The sequence below is a fragment of the Cupressus sempervirens genome, chromosome 3, assembly GCF_028749045.1.
Source record: "Cupressus sempervirens isolate cs-2001-9-10 chromosome 3, ASM2874904v1, whole genome shotgun sequence".
NCBI classification, from domain to species: Eukaryota; Viridiplantae; Streptophyta; class Pinopsida; order Cupressales; family Cupressaceae; genus Cupressus; species Cupressus sempervirens.
In genome coordinates this window covers 408,121,403-408,147,589 of record NC_143120.1, presented here as the reverse complement: position 1 = coordinate 408,147,589, position 26,187 = coordinate 408,121,403, and the positions used below count along the sequence as shown (strand labels likewise).

The following is a 26,187-nucleotide window of genomic DNA, read 5'->3' as shown; positions in this document are numbered from 1 at the left end:
AGGCATGTGAAGATAATGCATATATATATATATATATATATATATATATATATATATATATATATATATATATATATATATATATATATATATATATATATATATATATATATATATATATATATATATATATATATATATATATATATATATATATATATAAAATTAAAAAATCAAAATTAAAGTAATATTTAGATATTAGTTTTGAGTTTTTAAAATATATTTTAAAATTAAAAAATCAAAATTAAAGTAATATTTAGATATTAGTTTCGAGTTATATATATATATATATATATATATATATATATATATATATATATATATATATATTTGAAAACTAATATAAAATTATAAAATTATTCTTTTATATGTGAGTTGTAAAATAAATAAGTAATAATAATGTTTTTATTTGTACAACTAAGTTTTGTTAACTCTTGGTGGAAAATAATCTTATTAGATATTATAACTGCATGTGTAGTTATAAGTTAGTAAATATTTAAGTATGTTTTAGTAATATTTGAAGTGAAGTTATAGTGAAGTTAACTATATAATCATTTATTTATGGTGAGTAGATATAATGGGTAGAAATATATTTAATTTAGTTATAATTATAATTTAAGTTGAGCTATTTATAATAGCACTATGAGTTCAATGGAAATTAGATATATTAATTTTAGACTTATATGGAAGTTAAAGTAATACTTTAAGAATGATATTGATATTAATATTTCATCTAATTATTTATGTTATTAACTAGTCATGTATAATCGAAGATCTTTTAAATTAATACCATGATTAAATATTATAGTACAAATTGATAAAATATTAATGTAGTTAATATTTAATTAAGAGATAATTTTTTAGTTGAATATTAAATTATTCAATAAATTATAGAAAATAATATCATTATAATATTTATTAATCATGACCTAATTAAATATATATGAAGAAATTATTTACACTTATACCATAGGTATTCATGCATGTTTTGAACATAAACTCTTAAGCCAAACTAAACTTTAGAATAAAAATTAATTTAGTTGCAAAACTAAACTTGTTTTATTATTGTGATTTTCTTAGTATATGGTTTTGTTGTATTTTCTTTTATGATGCTTTGGGGGTTATATAGTTGGTCAATTAATATTGAACACCAAAGGCTGTGATTTTCTATTAAAATGATGTAACAAATTTTATGTCTTGATTAGTAAGTGTGAGTAATACTTCTTGATCCGTTCATTTTGTCTTTTAACCAAAGGCGGTGATGACCATTATTTGTGTTAAGTCCAATTTACTTGGTCACCTTACATTTTTGTTTATTGCATATCAAGAAGACAAAAAGGAACAATACAAAGTGCCAAGATAACAACACTAGTCCACTATATAACCAAAAATATCAGCCAGTAAGTTGTCACAGAGATTTTTAATAGTTCAAATCGAAGATCATACAAATTTCACATCATACTAAATATTGATCATATTAAATCTCATCTTCCTCGCTTGATTCTGAAGTAGTAGCCCTCACCGGGGAAGGCATGAAAAACATATTGTGTCTTTCATTATCCGCATTATGAGGTACCTAGTTTCCCTCCTTCTGAATCCTCTGTAGTAGTTGGGACAGGGGAAAATTGAAGATATCTTCCTACTTGTTATAGTCCTTCCTAGTCAGTGTGGTAAAGCCATATTGTAGATCTTTTTTAGTTAGTAATCCCTGGCCTTCCTCCATGAACTTTTGGAACTGGTCCTCCTTAAGTTTGAAAATGGTTGTTGCCTGTAAAATAATTTCCACACTTATGAGTCTCTAAAGAGACTTGGTAAGGTTCATTTCTATGCCCTGAAAAATGATATTATTCCTTAATTTCCAAAGATGTCAAATATTAGAGGAGGAAAGAATAGACCAAAACACATTTAACTCATTGCTACTATAATAGATTTTGCCAAAGATAACATTTTCAATAGAGAAATTTACCCATGGACGAAGCCAAACACATGCCAAATCTTGAGAGAAAAGGGACAACTAAAAAAAACATGAAAAATAGATTCAGGCTTAGTACACACATTGCAATTATTGGGTTCCCTACTAGGTTTAGCAAAGGGAAGTTTGTGCAGGAAGAGTCTCCAAAGAAAGCAAATAATCTTAGGCTCAAAGGGTCTAGCCCAGAAATTACTAAGGATTTTCTTCTAGTCATTATGAGGAAGGGAGAGATTCTAGCCAGTATTGAGATGGTCAAGAATATCGAGGCCAGAGGTAAGCATAGAATACACAAGTTTAGATTTAGCTAGGTGGAGGGGTGAAGAGTCGAGCTATCTAAGTTGAAAAGAACAAGAATTAATATAATAACAAGCTCTTCTAACCCTAGACTTATCAAGCACTTTGACAATCATGGAGAAAGTCCTCCTTCGGGATTCTTCCAATGAAAACTTATTTTTTAATTCAACCCGCTCAATGATATTTTCATTTTCCAAGATATAATTGAAAGATTTGATACCAGCATTAGCTTATTTTTTTGTTGAGCAACCCTGTAATAATGGAAGGGGTTTATTATTGGTTTTTAGATTCCACCAAATAGAACAATTACCACACTAAATATTCCCCTTTTCAATTTTTTGAATGATGCCTAATAGCGGTCTCACAAAAGTCTAGCTTTTTTCAAATTGCTTTGAATACAATGGAGCCTCCCACTCTAGTTTTACAGTCTAGAGCTAGAAAGTCAACCACATTCCACTCATTCTAGTGTCTAGCCCCACACTAATGCCCTCTGCTTAGGTTGTATCTGACTAGGATTTTACATGGCTCCTTAGCTTCTAAGGCTTTAGCAATCCATTTAACCTCTAGAGAATACCTTGAACTCTCAGATCCTTTAGTCCAAGACCCCCCCCCAACATGATTTCCCTTTAGTGCACCACTTCCATTTGACCACATGGATTTTAAAAGTACTCTTACCATCAGACCATAGGTAATCTCAGATAATTTTCTGAAGAGTGGAAAAATGGCTAACATTGAATAGCCAAGCTAAGGAGAAGTATGTACTCACCCTACTAGAGATAAGTACATATTATTCCATTTGAGGAGTTTGTCATTGATCTTTTTATTCAACCAAATCCATATATCATTGATGTTTAGATTAATGGAAAATAGGATCCCCAAATAGCCCACAATATGGTTAGGATCTCCCCAGCTAATGTCATATTTACCACACCATAGAGAGGGATTAGACTTCCAAGTAAGAAGGATGGATTTAGCCATAGATTTTAGTATTTGATGTAGTACAAAAGAGATCAAGCTTCACCATTAGATGCTTCATGTTATCCTCATCCAGCTTAAACAAAATGGTAGTGTCATCTATAAACTGAATATTCAAAATTTCCTTCTTATCTAGCAAAAGGGGACCTCTGACTCTAGGGGATAGAGTTCCATCACAAAGCAGGTAATGTAGAGCTTTTTTTGCAATAACAAAAAGTGCAAGAGCAAGGGAGAAACCCTGTCTGATGGATCTAGAAAGCTCAAAGCATTGGGATCTAGAACCATTCACTTTTATTGCTGCATTGGCCTCCCTAAGGAGAGTTTTCATCAAATAGACATATGCTTCTAGGAACCCTAGAGCATCCACCATCATGAAGATAAAACCCCATTCAATCTTGTCATCTTCTTTTTCATAATCAATCAAAAACATCCCAATCTTCTGGCCTAAACATTTTTCCCATTCCAAGGTCTCTCGGCAAGTAAGAAGGTTTTCCAAAATATACCTCCCCTTCACAAATCCTATCTGTGTGGGACTAATATATTAGGAAGAATAGAAGCAATCTTGGAAGCTATAATTTTAACCAAAATATTATAAGAAACATTTAGTAAATTTATTGGTCTCCAATTCTTAATTAGGGTTTTATACCCTCCCTTATGAATTAGTTTGATAAGACCAAAATTGATGCTTGGGCCCAAAGACTCACTCATAGTTGCAAACTGGTATAGCTCAAGAAGAATGCAGCTAATCCACTTCATATTGATCTTGAAGAATTCAACAGGGATCCCATCTAGACCTGGGGCTTTTTCTCTGCTCGTGGTTGAGATGGCTTCCTTTATCTGAACTAGAGAGATAGGTAATTCCAACTATGTAGAATCTAAGTCCTCCAATTTCCTTAGTATAATGCCTTTGATCTTGTCCCTAGCACACTTCATAACCTCCCCTTTATCTTCTATGGTGAATAAATTTTTATAAAATTGGGTAAAGGTATTCAAAATATCTTCAAAGTTAGTATAGTTATTACCATCCTCCCACACACAATCAATCTTGTCCTTGAATTCTTTGGCTTTCAAGACTTTAAATAAGAACCTAGATCCTATATCTCCATTGTCATCCAGTTGGTTTTGGACCTAATCCTAGCCCCCTAAATTTTCTTAGATTGCAATTTTCTCAGATCATGTTTAGTTTTAGCAACAGAATCAACAAGATGAGGGTTGAAGGGTTGCTCTTGAAGACTAGATTCAGATTCTTGAAGGGAGTTGACAAAGGACAGTTCTTGGGCTCTGACATCTTTTTCTTCTTCCCCATAATCTTAAATAATTTCTTCTAAGCTTTAATAGTCTAATCCCACTTAACACTGGGATTATCATGCTTGCAAATGGAAGAATTATACTAGCAGACAATTTTGGATGTTGCCAATACATCCTAATCACAGAGAAGGGAGGAGTTGAGAGCAAAAGATTGAGGCTTGCAAATATTAGTATGAAGGGAACTAGTTTTGAAAACCTCAATAAGGATAGGGTGGTGATCCAAAAGAGAATAGGGGAGCACTTGAACATAGTTTTTATCCTGAAGCTTGTGACAACTGAAAGAGTCTCTATTATAGAAAAACATGCCTAGTCTAGAGTAAATCCTCTTGTGTCCTTTCTAAAAATTTGACCATGTGTACCAGATATCAAGGGATTGGGATTTTAAATCAGCCAAGGGGTCAATGAGGTTTAATTTTCTCAACATTCTAGACCAATGTGGGTATTCATTCCCTTTCCATTCAGACTTCAATCCTCTTGCCTTATCTTGAAGTTTCTCAACCATATTGAAGTCTCCTGCAACTATCCATGGGATGTTCGGAAGCTCAGCTAACCACTACCATAGTTTAACTCTTTCCTAGGATTCATTGGGAGCATAAATAGAGAAAATGCCAAACTCAAAGTTATCTAATTTAAACAAGACCCATTAGGCTCTATTACATGGTGAATTACCAAATGCATTGATTTTTTTTCTTCCAATTAGGAATATTTAGAATAGTTGTACCACCCTTTCCCTTAGGATGCTTGGTAGCCAAGGTAATAGCATCCTTCCAAATACACTTCAATGCAATGTCAAGGGAGAAGCCAATTGCTTTGACCTTCTAAATAAGCAAAATATTTATATTCATAGCCCACTTTAAAAATCTCTTAACAATGTATTTTATGTCTGAGGTCTCCAGACCACTAACATTCCAGGTGGCTATTTTCAACTCATTCATATCAAATTCATTTATCAGTATCCATTAGGGATTGGAACCCCTTGAAACACTCAGGCATTTTAGTTTTGGCTTTTTTAAATGCCCTGGTTTTACCGCTAGTGAGAGCAGGCCTTCCCCTTTTTCTCTTGATAACTTATTCTTTATAGTCCTTATCTTTGGAATTGTATGCATAAAACACAAAAGGTTCCTCCTCTTCCATCCTGCCTCCCTTGACAAACTTCCCTACTCTGAATTCTAGGTCTAGAGTAGGCTACATCCCCTTTGTACCGTCAATCTCCTTATGTTGACTAACTAAGGAATCTAGTACTTTAATCTCTAGACTATCTAGTAGAGATCCAACATTAAGATTACTAGGCTTATCAAACCTTGCTAGGATGACCACAAGAGAAAAGTCATGAAGTCTTTCTTCTACTTCCAAACAATCTAGTTGAAGACCATCAGGGGTATCTCTGACCAGAGAATTAGTGATTCCAGAGTTAGCCAATTCACAAGGAGAAGTAGTCAATGGGGAGACAACATCCTCCCTAGCTAAAGTCTAAGTAGGGAAAAGCTTGACAATGAAGGACAATGAATTGATTGGAGTCCTCTTAGCTTTATCCTTTAAGGATTGCAGAGCTAATTGTTGGGCACTGAGTGGTCTAGGGCATTTTCTTAAAGAATTAGGATTATTGTATAAGTTCAAATTTAGGGCTAGTCGTGGACAGACGAGAACATATAGGGAGGACTGTTGCAAGGGTGAACAAGGGTGATCTAGGGGTTGCATGAACTAGCTTTCAAGTTTATCAATGGACGTTAAGAGATCATTAGAGTTCTTAAGACAAAGCGAGGTTTGAGGGTCTAGATAAATCAGGGTGGAATCTTCTTGGAAAGAGGTAATAACAGACTTAATCTTGGGCTACAACAAAGGGGGAGGTCTAGCAGGAGGATTCTGTGACCTTCTTCCTACTAGAATAGGGCAATCCTTTCTTCTATGACCTTCCTTTTTGCACAAATAACAAGCATTCAATCCTTCCATATATGTAATAGGGAAATAGACAAAGGAGGGACCCAAATCCAACCTAATATTTTCAAGGGATCCAACTCCAGGGAGGATAGAGAAGAGGATTATTATATCTAATTTAGGTGTAAGAAAATTTGAATAATCAATTTTGAGTACCTTACCAAAAGGCTTAAGGATTTGGGGAACAAAATTCCAGATGTGAGGGGGAAGGTTGTTGACTGTTACCCACCTAGGGCTAGTAAGAGCTAGAATTTCATCATTGACAAAATCAAGCGACCATGGCAGGGCTCTAAACTCTACATTACCAACTTTCTAGAACTGCTTCTCCACAATTTCCTTTTGAGCATAAGGATTACATAAGATAACAATAAAAAGCCCCTTTTGGATCATAGAACAAATAGAAAAATAGTGGTCGAGTTTACGCTCCCAAACTCTTTGGAACTAGTCATTAGGGTAACTTCTTGAAGGCAAGTTAAGGGGGTCCATAGCAACAAAAAAATAAGCAATGTTCCTAAGTCTACTAGTTTCCTTATCTATATCTAGACCCATCTAGTCATTAGGTTTAATAATGGCACAGGGGATAGAATCACCCTTACCTCCATCTCTTGCAATAGTGGTTTGGTTGGCTACCAATGAACAAACCTTGAGGAATTTGGCTTCAGCTGGGATGGTGGGTACTCCTTGCAATGCTTTTTTGAAGGTTGGTCTAGGTCCTCCACCACTCTCTTTCCCTGTACTCCCTTTCTATGTTCCATGCCATTCCATGGTAGTTTGAAGCAAAGAAGAATGGTTATTATTCAGAGACAAGTCTTGCTTATCCCTTTTATTGAAAGCAGTCAGAATCAATTGCTTTAATCTTTTATTCCTCATATTTCCTAGTGAATGTGAGGCCATTAATGGAAGTACGAGGAATTGATGAGGGCTCTACTAGTTGTAGGTTGCAGAGCCCTCTCCCACACTTAGTCTAGTTACCTTACATTATCATTTATGTTGATGTATATTTTGGATGGTTGTGTTATGTATTATGTTACTATATGATTTATTCTATAATCTAAATGGTTATCTTTATGTGTGATGTACTCTATGATGAAGGTGAATGTTATTGATATTGGTTTATTGTTCTCATGATTATGAGACTTTATCGATTGTTACTATGATTATGGGATGTTCGTTATGGGATGGATGATTCATTGAGATGTTATGTTGAGATGGATAATGAGTCCTTGTGTGGATGTTATGTTCTTTCCTATGTTACACTAATTTACTTTGGTGACATTCATGATTATGATTTATGAGGTTTTTTTGATATTATTGGTATTATTTTGAATGGAGAATTAGGGTAGGTTATCTAGGTGTATAGAGGGGAAGTGGCTTGCAATAGGGGTTGAGGCCCTAAGTGGTTGCAAGGGTAACTTATTGTAAGTAACTTAATTAAGTGATAACACTGCACATTAAATGGAGGGGGTTTAAAATGAATTAAAAAGATTAAGTGTTCCTCACCCATTCCTTGAGCACTAGTATAGGCTAGGATGGGAGCGGGAGAAGATGCTTGATTGCAATATTGCATAGTTGATTTCCTTATCTGTACGAAAGGATTAGTGATGCCACATACAGTTACTAGGGGGGCAAAGTCCAAAGAGACTACCAGGGTAACCTTAGAGTTAACTCATGCGATGACACTTCCCCATATGCATGTTAGGTTTCGTACATATTTATATTTATATTTTTGTTTGGGTTGCCTCTAGAATTATCTTTTCGTACATGAGTAGTACCACTTGTTGTAGAGATCTTTCAAGATCCTTGCCTAGGATTTGTGTTGTGGGTGTGTATCATAGATCATACATTATCTCCCCTGCACAATGGGAGTTGGAGCTTGATTAGGTGACCACTCGATAAAGAGGTAGTGACTTCTTATCATTTGGGTCCCTCTTAGATTGACACCGATATTGGATGTTCATCGATGTAGTTGTGCCATTATCATTCTTATTCTTATCTTGGAGACTTTCTATTCAGATGTTGTCTATATGTATTGTGTATTTTATATCCTAAGATCTTATGAGATGTATTATTTTTTTATGTATTCATATTTTTTATTACATACCATGTGATATGTGCAATGGATGTGGTTATTTGGATGTGCTTTATTATATCAGTTATACTTGTGTCCATCTTCTTATAAGATTATTTATTTGTTATTCATTCATGTTTATGGACATTATATTTTAAGATTAAAAATTATTAATAAAACTTTCTTAAACGTGACTCAACATGAAGCAACCCTTGAGGAATGAAAATTGTATTTATAATTGCTTATGTGTTCTTGATGTGTATGTGTATATTACTTTCATGTTGTTATCTTAATTATGATTTACAATCTTTTTAAAAAAAAGTTTGAGAAAATATTGTAACATAGTAGGTTAATTTCTCTTGGGTTCCCGAGTGGGGCATATAGATTACATTATGTTTATATATATTGATCTTCCCCAGGTTCATTAGAGACTACTCTAAATAATACTTGAAGATAATCTTTTGTGGTAATTATATTATCTAGATAAAAATATAGTAGACAAGAGTGTTTTCCTCCATGGATTTGGCATACAAAATTAATGCGTGCATCCAAGGTTGAACTTCATGAAAAATATCAAATAAAATTTCATAATATGATAAAACTTTGGGTGAGTTGTGGTATAGCATTGTACTCTAGTGCATCATGTACCAACATAATCCCCTTGTTGTTAAATGGACTCACCATAAATGGTCACAAAGTTCTTTGTAATAAATTTGTGTAATTCACATTGTGAGACATTACCAACACTCTAGCCTTAAAGACCCACTTAGTACAATTCTTGAAGAACTTAAGTTTCACAATTTACTCATTTCTCTCCCTCAAGAAAGATCATCTTTCATTTATTTTCTCTAACATGAAGAAGACTCATAACCCTTCACATGACACCTTTAAATGTGAAAAGCATACTTAATAATCATCAACCACTTAAATCAAACATTTAGAAAAAATAAAAATTAACCACTTATTCTACTTACACAAAAAAATTTAGTCTTGCCAACATTTTGAAAATATTTGTAAAAAATTTCTGATAGAATCCATCATTCCATCTATAATTAATTTACATATAATATTTTATCTCATATGACCTTTTAGAATGTTCCCCAATCTACAAATTGAATAAGGATAAAGATGATCCCATGAACACTTCTCATATGCTTGTCCTTCTCAATAATAGTGAGAACAATGTTGGCATTTCATCATTTGAGCTATTTTGTTTAAACACGCAAAACTTGCAATATCATTATTATATATTCTACCGTATCCAAGAACTTCATTATTTGACCTCATAGTTGGCTGAATGGGCTCTCTAGTTGCTTTCCCATACTTTTTCATCATAACCCATTTTCTTTATGATCTTCAAACCATCTTTTTTTATGAATTACAGCCTACAACAACAAAAATTATAGATTTAAACACATTCTTACCTTCAAATTTGTAGTACCTCAAGTAACTCTAGCTACAACATCCATATGGAATAAATGAAACAAATCTCTTGTATCACGTGATATATTAACACTAAAGGAATTGTACTTAACCTCTCATTTTATTTTTACTTTTCTTCCAATTATTCATTCTTCATTTTAACATTATCTAATTCATTTTCAAGTATATTATTTTCACATAACTTCTCATAAATAGCTTTTCCTATCTTCCTTGTCTTTTCTATTATTTCTAAACTACACCTTTTTGTTTGATTAATTATTCTTTCAGAAATCCCCTGCCATCTAAGCATCATCTAGGAATTAAAAAAAATATGCTAGATTCAATAAATAAGTTAAGATTGGATCTTTTACTTTTTTGTTGTTTCCATAAAATGCAAGAGGTTTTTAAAATGGTTTGTACAAAGGGACATGTTGCTAGAACCATTATATAATATTCTCAGTGATGGATACATGATATGAACTATCTTAAAATATTTATAAAATGAAGGGGAATGGTGTTGATAGAATCATTATATAATATTTTAAGAACTTTATTTAGAAATATTTTTAAGTATTAATGTAAGTAAATCTTGTTAGATTATTTTCTTGGAGTTGCCCTTGTCTTTAATGTTTCTACTGACAAAAACTAATTTTCTTTAATGAAGAATCATTGAAATTTTTTAAGATGATACAACCATATGCAATATTTAAATTTAAATCTTTTAAATTATATTTTTAAACAAATGTAACAAATTTGATACTTTACTAATAATTAATTTTATATTTATTATAAATTCATAAATAGAAAATAATATCATATAACAAAATATTATAAAATTTTGAAAAATTAAACTTTAATACAACTTAGAAAACATTCCCATTATTACATACAGATATAAGTGGAGAATATAGAAGATAAATAACTTACAGAACCCTAAAAAATACCTAACTTCATCACTAAAATCAAAATAAACTTTCAAAAGATCAAAATAAACTTTGAAAAGTATCAACCAACATAGAAACCACTCTACTAAGAATACACAATACTATTCATTTTGAAAACCCTAAGTATCTCCAACACTATGACTGAAAACAATTCCAATGCCTAATATATATTTGAAAAAGTCAAAGGTAAAACCAAAACCATGTAATAAGACAATGAAGAATTTTACAAGCCAAAAATATCGCATTTCGATGAATCTTCGAAAAGTCCACTAACAAAACTCAATGATATTATGATTAAATAACCAATTCGAATATTGATGCATTGTCATTAGCATGAAATTTAGTAGTTGCTGACAAACTTACCTTAAAAGAATAAAAACTAAGAAGTTGACACAACTCTTTAACAAGATTATATTGATGTTTCCAAGTTTCCTAAAGCCAAAAAAAACTAGTTTTAACACAATCTAAGATCCCTCTTAGTGCTGGCATTATATCCTATTTTGCAATCGACAACAGCCTATTGTGAGAAATATTAAAACAAAATAAAAAAACTCACAACCCTAAACTTAAAAAATCTGCTCGGCACAAACTATTACCGAGTTGCAGGAGAGTTTACCGAGTTAGCTCTGTAAATGAAGAGCAACTTGGTAGATGAAGAAAAAACTCGGTAAACACTATTACTGAGTGACAATTTTGTTTGCTCGGTAACCAAAGAACAACAACTCGGTAGCCAAAAGATACTGAGTGAGCTCGGTAACCACTGCAGGGTGGAGCTCGGTAGATAAAGATACCGAGTGAACTCGGTAGAGATAGTAGAGAATGATTTCTACCAAGGACAATACCGAGTGCAAACTTATGACATGAATATTTTCACCATTAAAACCAGAGAGCTAGTATTTGAAGCTTCCAAATAAAACTTTTCAAATGCAATGAATAGAGGAAGACAAATGGATTCAAGTATGCCTGCTTGCTTTCTATTCAACTTGGATTAAATCATTACAAAAATCTGGGAGCATTCGGCTTCAACCAGAAAACCCTAAAATAATCCTAAACTTTAAACTGGAAAAACTTCAAACTTACAGCTCTAATGGCTACATACTACAATCCCTGAAGCAATCACTGCTTCAACAGGTCGAATCAAACAAATAATAAACTTATAGAATGACCAGAGAAGAAACACGTGCAACTGCAGGCACAAAATGAACTTCCTTTTCTCTGCACTCTGATGTCTGGATCTGCTGATCACTTTCTCTACAACTTCTCTTTGCTATGCAACTTTAACTTCTTCTCTCTATCTACTAACTGGTCAAATGAATGGAACATTCCTTTTGTTATACTTGCAAAAAAAAATTCCTCCTCATTTTTGAATTCAAAAATTTTCACCTACCATGCAATAAATTCATTTGATCATTTTGCAAACCGTCAGGGAGGTAGGTGAGTGTTTGGCTCCAGGGAGAAACGACCAACCACAATTAATATTCCAACACTCCCCCTTTATCCTGAGCCAAACAAACAAGGATCACTACTCATCCAAATCAACTACACCAAGACACTCTCTTAGGTGTACAAAACTTTCAATGCCTAATGGCTTGGTAAAAATGTCTGCTAGCTGTTGCTCAGACTTGCAAAAATCCATCTTGATATCTCCATTCTCCACCAACTCTCTAATGAAGTGATATCTAATTTCTATGTGTTTACTTCTCCCATGGAAGACTAGATTCTTGGACAATGCAATTGAAGAGATGTTGTCACAATAAATTATGGTTCCATCCTCTTACCTTTCATTCAAATCTGTCAAGATCCTTCTTAACCAATTAGCTTGACATGCTGCTGCATTTACTGCTATGTATTCAGCCTGTGTTGTAGATTGAGCAACAATAGGTTGCTTCTTGGATGCCCATGAAATTGCACTCGATCCCATATGAAACATATATTTGGAAGTGCTCTTCCTATCATCTAAGATTCCAGTCCAATCACTATCCATGTAACCAACCAACTTGAATTCATCATTTGCAGTATACAAAATCCCAAATCCCTTGGTACCTTTCACATACCTTAGGATCCTCTTTCCCGCTTGCCAATGGGAATCTTTTGGTGTTTTCATAAATCTGGAAATCAAACTTACTGCATGCATTAGGTCTGGCCGAGTTGCAGTTAAGTACATTAAACTTCCAACCATACTCTTGTATAGTGTTGGATCCACTCTCTTGCTAGAGTCTTCCTTGCTCAACTTCAGACCTATTGTTGTTGGTGTGGGGGCTTCCTTACTGTTTTGCATTTTAAATCTCTCCAAGATCTACCTTGCATACTTTTCTTGAGAGATGAAGATGTCATCATGCATTTGTTTTACTTCTATGCCTAGAAATTATTTCAAGAGACCTAGGTCTGTCATTTCAAACTCATTTTTCATGGCCTCTTTGAATTCGCCAATTAGAGCCTTGTCATTTCTAGTAAAAATTAAGTCATCTACATACAAGACAACAATCAATACATTTCCATTTACTACCTTGATGTAGAGAGTAGGCTCACCATTTCTTTTGCTAAAGCCATTGCTCATCAAATATGAGTCAATCTTGTTGTAACATGCTCTTGGAGCTTGCTTGAGCCCATAAAGAGCTCTATTCAATCTATATACTTTGTGTTCTTCACCTGCAACTTCATAACCAGGTGGCTGCTCCACATATACTTCTTCTTTCAATACACCATTTAGGAAGGCTGATTTCACATCCATTTGATATACCTTCCATTTGTGTTGAGTTGCAATTGCTATGACAACAAGCACTGTTTCCATTCTTGCAACTAGGGCATAGGTCTCATCATAGTCTCTTCCATACTGTTGTTTGTAGCCCTTGACTACCAGCCTTGCCTTATGCCTATCAATTTTACCTTCAGCATTGCATTTGGTCTTGTAGACCCATTTCACTCCAATCACTTGCTTCTTGGGAGGCAAATCAGTTAGCTCCCATGTCTCATTTCTTTCTATAGCATCTATTTCCTCATCCATAGCCTTACACCATTTCTTCTCCTTAATAGCTTCTTCAAAATATATTGGATCACTATGAGAAAAAAATGCAAAATTAACACTCTCATCATAATCTTCATACCTTTCATCTTGGTATATCTCCCTAAGACTCTTGGTCTTTCTTGGTAATAGGGAGGAGAGTGTGGGATTAGAATCTTCGCTACTGCTGCTTGGCATTGACACTCGATCATGCCTAGAGGAGCTCGATAATGACTAAGGTTGCTTGCCTTTTCTTTTATCTGCTCCTTCCTCTTTCTGTTCATCAACATCCTCTTCACTTATAATTGGCACTTTACTTGAAGTGCCCGGTGACTCATCAATTGAACCATACCAAGACTGATTTTCAAGAAATTCCACATCTCTTGAAAGCATCATCTTGTTGTTCAATGGGTCATACAATCTATATGCCTTTGATTCTGAGTTGTAACCTGTGAAAATGCATTTCACACCTTTGTCATCAAATTTTTTCCTTTGCTCTTTAGGCACATGTACATATGCTACACATCCAAACACCCTTAAGTGTTCAACTGTCCATCTTCTTCGTGACCATGCTTCCATTGGAATTCTGTCACGGACTGCCTTTGTAGGACACCTATTAATTAGGTAAACTATTGTTGCCACAACCTCTCTCCAAAATTCATTTGGGAGACTTTTCTCTTTCATCATCCTCCTTGCCATCTCAACAATGGTCCTATTCTTTCTTTCAGCCACTCCATTTGGCTGTGGTGTATAGCTGGCTATGAGTTCTTTCTTTATGCCATGTTTCTTGCAAAAATTTACAAAAGAATTGGAGGTATCCTCCCCTCCTCTATCTGATCTTTGGACCTTGATATAGTGTCCACATTCTCTTTCAGCCTGGGCTTTAAATTCTACAAATTTATCAAATGCTTCAGATTTATTCTTTAAGAAATACACCCATGTACTACGACTGAAATCATCAATAAATGTCATGAAATAAGTACTCCCCCCAATGGAAGTAACTTGCATAGGACCGATTAGGTCAGTATGCACTAACTCTAATGGATATCTAGCCCTCCTAGAATTCACAGAATTAAAGGGAAGCCTATGTTGCTTACCCAAAATACAAGCCTCACACTTGTCACATGAATTTCCTATATGTGGCAAACCTTCTGCCATTATTTTATTTGATAACAAATTTACACTAGCATAGCCAAGATGACCATACCTGAGGTGCCATAGCCATAAGGGGTCTTCAATCACACTCCTTAGAGCTGATTGTGTGGGAGGTGCAGCACCAACTTCAGATGAGAAACATGTCTCTATTCTCAAGGGAAACATTTGGTTCTCTGTCATTTGAACTGCTGCAAGTAAGTTCTTGCTCCCATCCTTTTCTTGAATGATACACCTGTCATTCTCCATCAGCATTTTGTATCCATTTTGAATGAGCTGACCAATTCTCATCAAATTGTGCTTCATACCAATGGCGAAATACACATTTTGTATTTCCCTTTTCTCACCTTTCTTGGTGCAGACTATAATAGATCATTTGTCCACAACTGGTAGGGTTCCATTGCTACCCATCTTAATTTCTGATTTGAAACTCTTGTCAATGAATGAAAACAAGGTTTCATTACCACTCATGTGGTTGCTACATCCACTATCAAGGTACCAAACCTCAGGGCTTCCTTCTTCACCAACATTACACATGATGAAGGCAGCGGCATTGTTTCCACTTGCCACATTCACATCAGCCACATTTGCTTGTCTTAACTGGTCACTTTTCTTTTTCCAGCATTCACTTGCATAATGCCCATATTTATGACAGTAGTAGCATTCTACATTACTCTTATTTGAGTTGTAGTTTTTCTTACCTCCTCTTGAAGTATTTTGTGAGCTACTTGCTCCATCTACTCTTCCTGAGCTTTCTACTGTAGCATTTCTTTGTCCTCCATTTCCTCGGCCTCTGCCTCTAGAGTTTCTGCCTGAGCCATTTCTTCCTCTCCCCCTTCCTCTTGGATTTGACTGAGCCTTGAATGCTTGCTCTTGGGAAGATGAAGAAGCAGATCTGTTGATCCTATGCTCATGGGTTTGAAGTGTACCCATCAACTCATCCATAGTCAAAACAGTGAGGTCTCTTGCCTCTTCTATGGTCATGACCAAATTATCATATTTATGAGGTAAAATCCTCAATATCTTCTCCACTATTCTATGCTCTTGATAGTCTTCTCCATTTGACTTCAGTTGGTTAATCACATTGGAGGTCCTTGAACTAAAGTTTGCAACTGATTCATTTTCCTTCATCTGAAGGTTCTCAAACTCCCTCCTTATATTTTGTAGCTTTACTGTGCGGACTTTATCAGTCCCCTTGAAGTTTGTCTCAAGGATATCCAAAGCTTCCTTTACATAATTTTCTGCTACAATATTGGGAAAAATAGTTTATGTCATTGCTGCTTCAATCAAACTTAATGCCTTAGCATCCTTCCTCCTTGACTCTTTCAAATGAGTCTTCTGTGCATTTGTGAGAGTAGCATACTGAGTTGGGTCTGTCACATCATTGAACCCATTAACTACAAAATCCACAAATCATTTGCTACCATAATGTTTTTCATTTTCTTTGCCCATGTATCATAGTTTTGTCCATTAAATGATGATGGCTACTGTCATATCTTTCCTGCATCTATTGCCACGATAAATATCCCAGAAAACAAATGCCCTAACTCACTATGGATATGGGGCTTCAAAGCTCTGATACCATGTGAGAAATATTAAAACAAAATAAAAAACTGACAACCTTAAACCTAAAAAATTTGCTCAGCACAAACTATTACCGAGTGGCAAGAGAGTTTACCGAGTTAGCTCGATAAATGAAGAGCAACTCGGTAGATGAAGAAACAACTCGGTAAACACTATTACCGAGTGATAATTTTGCTTTCTCGATAACCAAAGAACAACAACTCGGTAGCCAAAAGATACCGAGTGATCTCGGTAACCACTGCAGGGTGGAGCTTGGTAGATGAAGGTACCGAGTGAACTCAATAGGGATAGCAAAGAATGATTTCTACCAAGGACAATACCGATTGCAAACTTATGACATGAATATTTTCACCATTAAAACCAGAAAGCCAGTATTTGAAGCTTCCAAATAAAAATTTTCAAATGCAATGAATAGAGAAAGACAAATGGATTCAAGTATGCACGCTTGCTTTCTATTCAACTTGGATTAAATCATTACAAAAATTTGGGAGCATTCGGCTTCAACCAAAAAACCCTAAAATAACCCTAAACTTTAAACTAGAAAAACTTCAAACTTACAGCTCTAATGGTTGCATACTACAATGCCTGGAGCAATCACTGCTTCAACAGGTTGAATCAAACAAATAATAAACTTACAGAATGACCAGAGAAGAAACACATGCAACTGCAGGCACGAAATGAACTTCCTTTTCTCTACACTCTGATCTCTGGATCTACTAATCACTTTCTCTGCAACTTCTCTCTGCTCTGCAACTTTAACTTCTTCTCTCTGTCTACTAGCTGGTCGAATGAATGAAACATTCCTTTTGTTATACTTGCAAAAAATTTTCCCCCTCATTTTTGAATTCAAAATTTTTCACCTACCATGCAATAAATTCATTTGATCGTTTTGCAAACCGTCAGGGAGGTAGGTGAGCATTTGGTTCCAAGGAGAAATGACCAACCACAATTAATATTCCAACACCTATTATTACTGTTTCAAGCATTATAAATTAATGGGGGAAATGAAAAAATTCATATATTTTCATAAATTTTGATGCTCGTAATCAGCATTAGCAAATGGGGATTCATGTTCTCTCTGATCTTGGAGTTAAGAGGGACAGTTTTATGGAAGTTGGTCCAGAGAAGAAGAAGGAGAGACAATCACCTTTTTTAAGCAACATAGACCAAATTTTGGTGGGTCGTATGTTAAAAAGCATTTTTTTTTCAGTGCTTCCCATGCAATTCCATTTGATGGAATTGTCTCCTTGACCAAAGAAGCACTGGGTAAGATTTTGGTTCATTATGACTTCATTTGTGGCACGCTTGCTTTTAATTCAGTGCAAGGAAGGTTCGAGATCGATTGCAATGCTACAAAAGTGCCTTTTGCCATTTGTTCAACTCATCTCTCTTTATCATATGTGGGAGAGATTGACTATACAAATCCTGTCTTCAACCAGCTTTGTTTACTGCCCCAAACACCAGAAGCTCAACAACTCACATCTTTTTTAGGTTATACCAAGAGTTCATGTTATAAGAGTTTTTTATTTTCGTTTGGATTAATATTAAAAGCTAGAGTTCTAAGAAATTGGAGATATTTTCTACATTATTTAAGTTTAGATATTAGTATTACAAATTAATATATAGTTTTGATTCAAATTCATTAACCTATTTATTCTTTCGAAGCTTAATTTTTTTTTATGGTGTAATGTTTAAGACTAGTCCATAAATACATGGTACATAAGAATAGTTTCGTACACTTAGGTGATGTTCATAGAGGTAAAGTATTGATCCTAAGATCACCATCTCAGTACTACTCCAACTAAAGTGTATTCAAACATGAAATTTCCTCCAATATTATGACTTATGAGCCATTTATTATAGCCCTTTTAGCTCTTCAATTGATTAGGATAAGTATTTTCTATAGCAAGTCAGAATTATGATATTGTGTTTCTAGGTGCAATGACTGCTAAGTGTACCATTTTTTTTAATGAGAAATGGGATCTTGTAGAGTACTAATTACTAAACATAGATTAATGAATTTTGCTTTAAAACTACATAATAACAATATTATAATAAATTAATAAATCTAACTCCTACTTAACATATGTTTAACTGCATTAATTTTTTTTCATGGAAATGGCAATCAATTGTTTAATAGATTAAATTTTATATGAATATATCTATATTTAGCTTGTCTTCCATTTGTCTAAAATTTCTATTCATTGAGACAATTAGAATGGAACTCCCATCTCTGATTAATCAATTCTATTTTTTGTGATCAAAATGTTTATATAAAATTTATAAGGTATAAATGATTTTTTTTTTGTAATGTATAAACGATTTATTGAGACAATTATAACGTAATTTCTGTCTTTGATCAATTGATTGTAGATCATGTGATCAAAATGTTTATATAATCTCTTGAATGTATAAACGATTATCACAATTGTCATCTTTGATCAATTGATTTTAAGTCATGTGATCAAATTGCTTATAGAAGATTTATTTTGATAATTATAATGTCATTCCCATCTCTGATCAATTGATTCCGGCTCATGTGATCAAATTGCTTATAGAAGATTTATTGAAATAATCAAACTGCAATTATCGTGTCTAATCAATTGATTCTAGCTCATATGATCAAATTGATTAAAAAAGATTTATTGAGATAGTCATAAGCCAAATCCCATCAAATTGATTAAAAAAGATTTATTGAGATAATAATAAGCCAAATCCCATCTCTGATCAATTGATACTAGATCATTGTTCGAAGTGTTTATATGATCTCTGAATATATAAAAGATTTATTTATCGCCACTTATTTTATCTTTCTTTAACAACAAAGTAGATAATATAAAATTCATATATTTTAACTGTCATAGTACTGATTGTTCATATGAGATTTACATAAATTGTGCTTTCTTTTTCTTTTTCTTTTTCTTTTTTGCAGATAACTCGTTTTAGATGTGGGGGCTTTGCAGTGGGAATTGATATAAGTCACAGTCTTGCGGACAGAATCTCATTGAATGACTTTGTTAGCACTTCTCTCACATGGCTGTAAATGGAGAAGTTGCTTTCATACCATCCATCGACCGAACTTGTTTGATGGCTCGATCTCCTCTCCAGATTGAATACAAACATGAAGAAGACACCGAGCCATCTCCAATCAATCAAAATACCATTTTCAAGATGAACAAACCAAAAATCTATGATTTTAGGATGATCTCAGTATGAGCTAAATTAGTTGAGGCCCTCAAAATGAACGCCAAGAATGGTGGGGTTAAGAATTGCACACGTTTCATGGCAACACTGGCACATGTGTGGCGTGCAAGGACTGCTGCAATTGCAAACATTGATTCAGAAGAAGTTTACATAGTGCAGTTTATAGTGAACATAAGGTCTCTCAGATAATTGAAATTAGTATATCATATTTACATTAACAGTTATCTGATTAATAATACCATTATACTTGTTCTTTACATTAACAGTTATCTGATTAATAATACCATTATACTTGTTCTTTTGAATTAGATTATGTAGATGTAATTCTCTTCTCTTGCTATCTATCATTAGAATGGATAGATCATAGTGTTTGATTCGAAATATTGACGATGATAAATCTGAATGATCTAATTCAGATTAAAATGTATTGATCATTGTAATTAACTATATGAACTTCATAAATGTGACTCTCGTATCTGATTTGTTATATATTGGTTTTTATCAGATCAAATTTTAAACCTCCTCTTCCTCGGGAGTTCGTGGGTAATGCATTAGCTAGAGCCTATGCTAAGGCCACAGCCAAAGAGTTGAATGATCAGCCATTTTGTGAGACTGTAAAAAAGTTGCAGGAAGGCTGGGATAGAATAACTGAAAGCTATGTGAGGTGAAGCATATATTTAATGGAGTTGAAAAATAGAGTGATTTGGTTAGAGAATGGATTTCTTGTAACATCATGGTTGAATATGGGAGGAGAGCTGGAATTGGGAAAGGGGATAAAGTCTCTGTGTGGAGGCATTATGCCTGATATGTGGGCTCAGGGTGTTATTTTCATGGATGATCCAAAGGAGGAGTCTAGCATAGTAGTGCACATCGGCTTGGAGCCTCATCACATGGCTAGATTTAAATATCTTCTCCAAATTTTGAACTAAATAGAAGTATGAACATTCAAGAAATCTTTACTTTTCTTTTCACTTGTTCTTTTAGTTTGTTTAGGATTCGAGTTTCAAGAATGTGGTAGGGAAGAATGCAATTAAGGGCATTTCAATAATTGTAATAATATTTGTTAATAAAATGCTTAATATTTTTAAAATAATATTGTACAAATAGTTGCAATTGTTGCAATTTTGAATGTATTTTATATATCTAAAAAGTCACAATTCATGTGATGTCACATCAATATAGTAATAAAATATTACCAGTTGTATTAGTCTCACTTTTTTGGAACTCTTTAAAATATTTTGATGATAAAATATGTTGATATAGCATCATAATTAATGGTGTGTTTCTTAGAATATCACATTTGTCAATATAGGTCCATTGGAATTAGCAGAGCCATGAAGGCACAAAGAAAGGACTTTCTATAATATTGAATCTTATTATCCCATAAATTAAACATTAGAGAGAGACTTTTACTTAACACTATTAGTTTATATAAGAATTTTCTTGACTCCTACCCAATAGATTAGAGAGTGTATGTACCACAAATTCAAAGTAGAAAATTATTGACCAAATTTTGAGTTATATAGTCCATAATGGTATTAAAATAAAACTAATCTCCATGTTCTCCTATATGTTAAGGCAATAGCAACTTGCCTGCAACTTTATAAAGTGACCCCACCATTTTAAACTAATCACAAAAAGATAATTGGAGAATAATATTTAATTAAATCACTAATAAAATAATGCCACACTTCTCATATTATCATTAGAAGCATAAGTGTGGATGAAACATATTTGGGCACCATCAATATCAATTGTATCCACACAACATAATGGTTTGGTTGTTCTATGAATGAAAAGTTTATTTCACTTAAACCTAAAAATATAAACATTTAAAACTTCATGAAATGACATTCATATGGAGGGATCTCCTGAAGAATACTTGATGCAGTTTCAATCATATACTAACATACCAAATTGGATGTCTAGCAACGGGCACTAATTTGGGGGGAAAATATAATCTTTGAGTGAAATAGAGTAACACTTAGCCACTAAGTTTTCTCCAAAATGGATCATTGTCACTATTGTGTTGCAAGAATTTGTATATGGTTAAGAACATGAAAGGGATAACCCAATGATAATATAACAATCTAGAATAACAACTGATTCTGGTGACCAAAATTTGGATTGTTAACCATGGAAACATTATCAATCTTATTGTGAGTATTATATTCCTCTTTTAAATTAACCAAGTTTAACTTTAGGCACAAGTTTATTAGTCTTGGCATGTTTAACAATGGTTAATTTTTTACCACCATCTATCATCCCCAAAGTTTCTTGAACAAGAGGAGATAGAGATCCCTCAACCAATTTCCTAAATTGACACAATGCCAGGCAAGAGAATCCCCAAAGGAAATGTCCTAACCCCCAGAAAATAACCACCTAGTGGAATATACACAATAACATGGAGATTTAGATCTATAATAACACTAATTCTCATAATAGAATCAAAATATGTTTTTCATCCAACATGCTTGGTTGGAAGGCCTTCTAGGTTATGACCAAATACATAAGCAATTACAATAGTAATTCTACAAGACCTCACAAGATCCAACTCCTAGCTAGTCTAGATCCACACTCTAGTAGAGAACTCTAAGAAGAATCTAAACTCGTGCTCGCAAGACACCAAGCAGCCTTCTTATTTTCCAAGCCGCAACTACTAGCTCTACTCATAAACTTTTCTCCTCTCAACTACTCCATGTTGAATAAAAATCACTCTCGACTCCACAAGACCCTCTACTTATACTAAAATAATCCACAAGTCATTCTAGCATAATAGACATTAAATACACCCTCAAGCCACAAGTCATCTTGTCTACAAACATTAAATACATAACATAAATTAAATACTTAGGACATGCCCCAAGTTTGCAAGGCATAACTAACTCATAACACCACATAAGAATATGTGCATTTAGACATTAGTCAACGTGCCAATTAACTATCCAAATCTAAGAGTGCACACACCAACTCCCTCAGATTGAATCTCACAAATACAATCTCCAAAGCTCTACCAATAAATAGAAACACATTACCATCAACCACTAAATGGCTCCAACTCCAAGATGATGACTCAAAAAATCATGCGCACTTAAGGAAAGGTTCCCCAATATGCCTCGAACAAATCCCCAACCACGTGAATCATAACTATACAAACTCGAGCACGAAGCTCCTATATACAAGATTGTTGACTTCCCCACTAGGATGTTCCTGCATCATAAATAGATTCTTATGAAGAGAAACCTTAATTTTATTGTTGGGTGCTTATAATCTAAAGAAACCATTGGGAATATTAACTAACATAAACTACACACCACAATTAAATACATTTTTATTCCTTAATTTATACATTGAGTTCCAACTCCACACACTCACATTTGTAGTTGTCGAGGCTTGACTCTACACATTCACATTCATAGTACCAAATGATAAATAAATTGCATTGAGAATTAAAAAGGTTTAGAGGTCAGGTAATTTACTCCAAGACAATTGGTGAAAATTCCTAGGTATTTAATCACAAGATACCTTAAGTGGAATCCTAAATTTTAGAATTAAAAAATTCATAATATGAAAAGCCATATCGAGCATTGTGATGTATCTTTGAATAGTTGTCATAACTGAAAATCTTGGAGATGTGGACACCAACCAATTAGATCTTATACTTTTAGTGGTACTAGATCTAGTGAGACCATGACTATGCAGTGTCATTATGATTAAATAACCAAGTCAAATCTTGTGTAGTCATTGTTCATATAGATTTAGTAGGTAAGATGGATCAGGGCAAGAGAAAAAATCATAATAAATTAAAAATAAAATTAGAACAATACATACAAATAAATTTAAAAAATTCCAATAGGTCTTGGCTATAAAGACAAATAAGTTATCCAACATAAGATAATCTATTCTAAAATGAAGATTTATGAATTTATTCTACAATCAACAAATTCAATGATAACAACTTCAAAATATTATAAATAAATGGAGAAAATAAAATCTTAGGCCACCTTCTATGGTCATAATGCAAACAATTTGTTCTATATTTTTTTGAAAAAAATACAATAATTTTTCTAATAAAAGGTCTAAGATATATAATTTTTATAATTATAATTAAATTTTATAAAAATATCACCATCTCCATTATGTCACCCCATTTCAAATTGAACAACTAGGTCTATCTAAATACTAGTTTACACAATACTATTATATGTATATTTGATCCTTCACCATTAAAATGGCATAGACTCATACTATATATATTATAACCCCATATATATAAGCTCATAACATGACACTTAGGTGTTGCTATGATATATACAAACAATTGAAGAATGTATTGAAAATAAAATCTTTTTATCTTCCTTGGAATACATTGTGACTATATTTGAGAGCCAAAATGATACTTATGAGATTATATCAAAACTCCAAAAAAAATCTTCATTGGCATCCTGGACTCGGATCCTCGAGGATTACATACTCAAAAATTTGTATTCATTCAAATGATTATATTATGCACCCACACACGCACGCACACACAACCACACACACACACACAACTCCAAACAATACTTGAAGGCAATTTTTTTTGCGATTACGTTACATAGATATAAATATAGTAAATAGAGTGTTTTACTCCATGGATTTGGCATGCAAAATTAATACTTGCATCTAAGATTAAACGTCATGAAAATTGTCAAATAAAATTGCGCAGTATAATTAAACTTTGGGTTGGTTCTAGTATGGCATTGTACTCTAGTGCATCATGTACCAACATACTCCCCTTGATGTTAAATGGACTCACTATAAGTGGTTTCAAAGTTATATAAAATAAATGTGCATAGTTCATATTGTGCAACATTATCAACAATTTAGTCTTATAACCCATTTAGTACAATTCGAAGTTTCCATTTACTCATTTCTCTTCCTCAAGAAAGATCACAATTTTTTTCCTTCTTTTCTCTAATATAGAGAAGACTCATATGTAGTCCTCCAATAAGGATAAGAATATTTATAGGGATAGAGAGGCATTTGAATCTTGTACAAACAAATTCATTGATAAAGAGAAACACAAAAAGTTGGTTAATCTCTCTTTGGGTGTGTATAATAGAAATTTTATAAAGTGATTCAAGACAAGCCATCAAAGGTGATTAGGAGTTAATTGATGCTTAATGGAAGGTTCGTTGATTTCTGGGGTATCATGTAATATCTCTTATTCATTTTTATCACAGGTATCTTGTATCCCTTAACTTTTATTTTTAATCATCTAGTAAAGATGGTATTAGGAATCATAGGAAAATTTCTAAAATATCACAATTGCCCAAGGTTTTATTTTTCTAATAAGAAAGTATAAGAAGTCAATGTCCATTCAAAATTATCCTAAAGATATCACTGAAGTGCATCAAAATTGTCACTCATGCAATACTCATGATTTGGACACAAATATTGATTAAGAAGATAAAGTAGACGAAGAGTAGGTTGTTGAGGAAGAGAAGGATGGTGATTTTATGGAAGTGAAAACTAAGAAACCCCCAAGAAACATGGAACAACCCATATTTATTGGGGACGAAGTTATCTATGAGTGATGATAAGGAGGATTATAATGTGCAATCTTCTTCAGAAAAGAAAAGGGTTGTTGAAAAGGTAAGGAGAAATTGATGAGGAATCTAATCAATCATATGGTAAGGATAATTTAGTGGGGAATATTTGGATTGTAGAGAAGTTAAGGAGTTTTTTATTAGGGAGAAGCATTTAGATGAGAATAGGGAGAAGAATTTTTCCATTGACGAAGGGAACATTGTAAGTCTATAGCCAAAATGATGATAGGTGATATTGTTTTAGACTAGCTCGAGCATCTGTCTCAAAAGTAACAGGTTCCTCCTATTAGAGTAAAGTATTAATTAAAATGCATTGAATAATTTAACTTTACTTTTTTTTTTAAGAGTTCATTTTAATACATAATTTGCATTATTCATATTTAATAATTAATATAATTATTAAATTATTTTACCTCTTAGGGTTTCCCTTTTAAGTTTACGATCTCATTATATAAGGATAGATCCATTGTATATTTTATTCATTTTTTTAGTCAAATTTAATATAATCTTGCACATTGTTAGAACCAAGCCCTTTTCTTTTTTCTATATGCCTATCAGTGATAGGTTCTGACATGCAAGTGTTCTTCAAGGTTAGGTGAATTTGTATTGCTCAAATTCTACATGGTATCAGAGTTGGAATTTATGCAGCTTGTTTAGGTTTGAAGGAAACAGAGAAATGAGGGTTTGAGTGGATCAAATCTAAGAATTTTTTGAAGTTTTTTTATTGTAATAATAGT

General features: G+C 33.3%; 1 protein-coding gene across 1 annotated transcript in view; it reads left to right on the top strand.

Annotated features, from left to right (window-relative positions):
* The window catches only part of LOC149566735 (uncharacterized), a 48,234-nt gene extending 27,707 nt beyond the window's left edge, over positions 1–20,527 (top strand). The window contains exons 2-4 of the mRNA XM_089816523.1: positions 17,866–18,013; positions 19,588–19,694; positions 20,365–20,527. Of these exons, the coding sequence (XP_089672649.1) occupies positions 17,866–18,013; positions 19,588–19,694; positions 20,365–20,527 (418 nt within the window). The remainder of the gene's footprint in view (positions 1–17,865; positions 18,014–19,587; positions 19,695–20,364) is intronic.
* Positions 20,528–26,187: the final 5,660 nt, after the last annotated feature.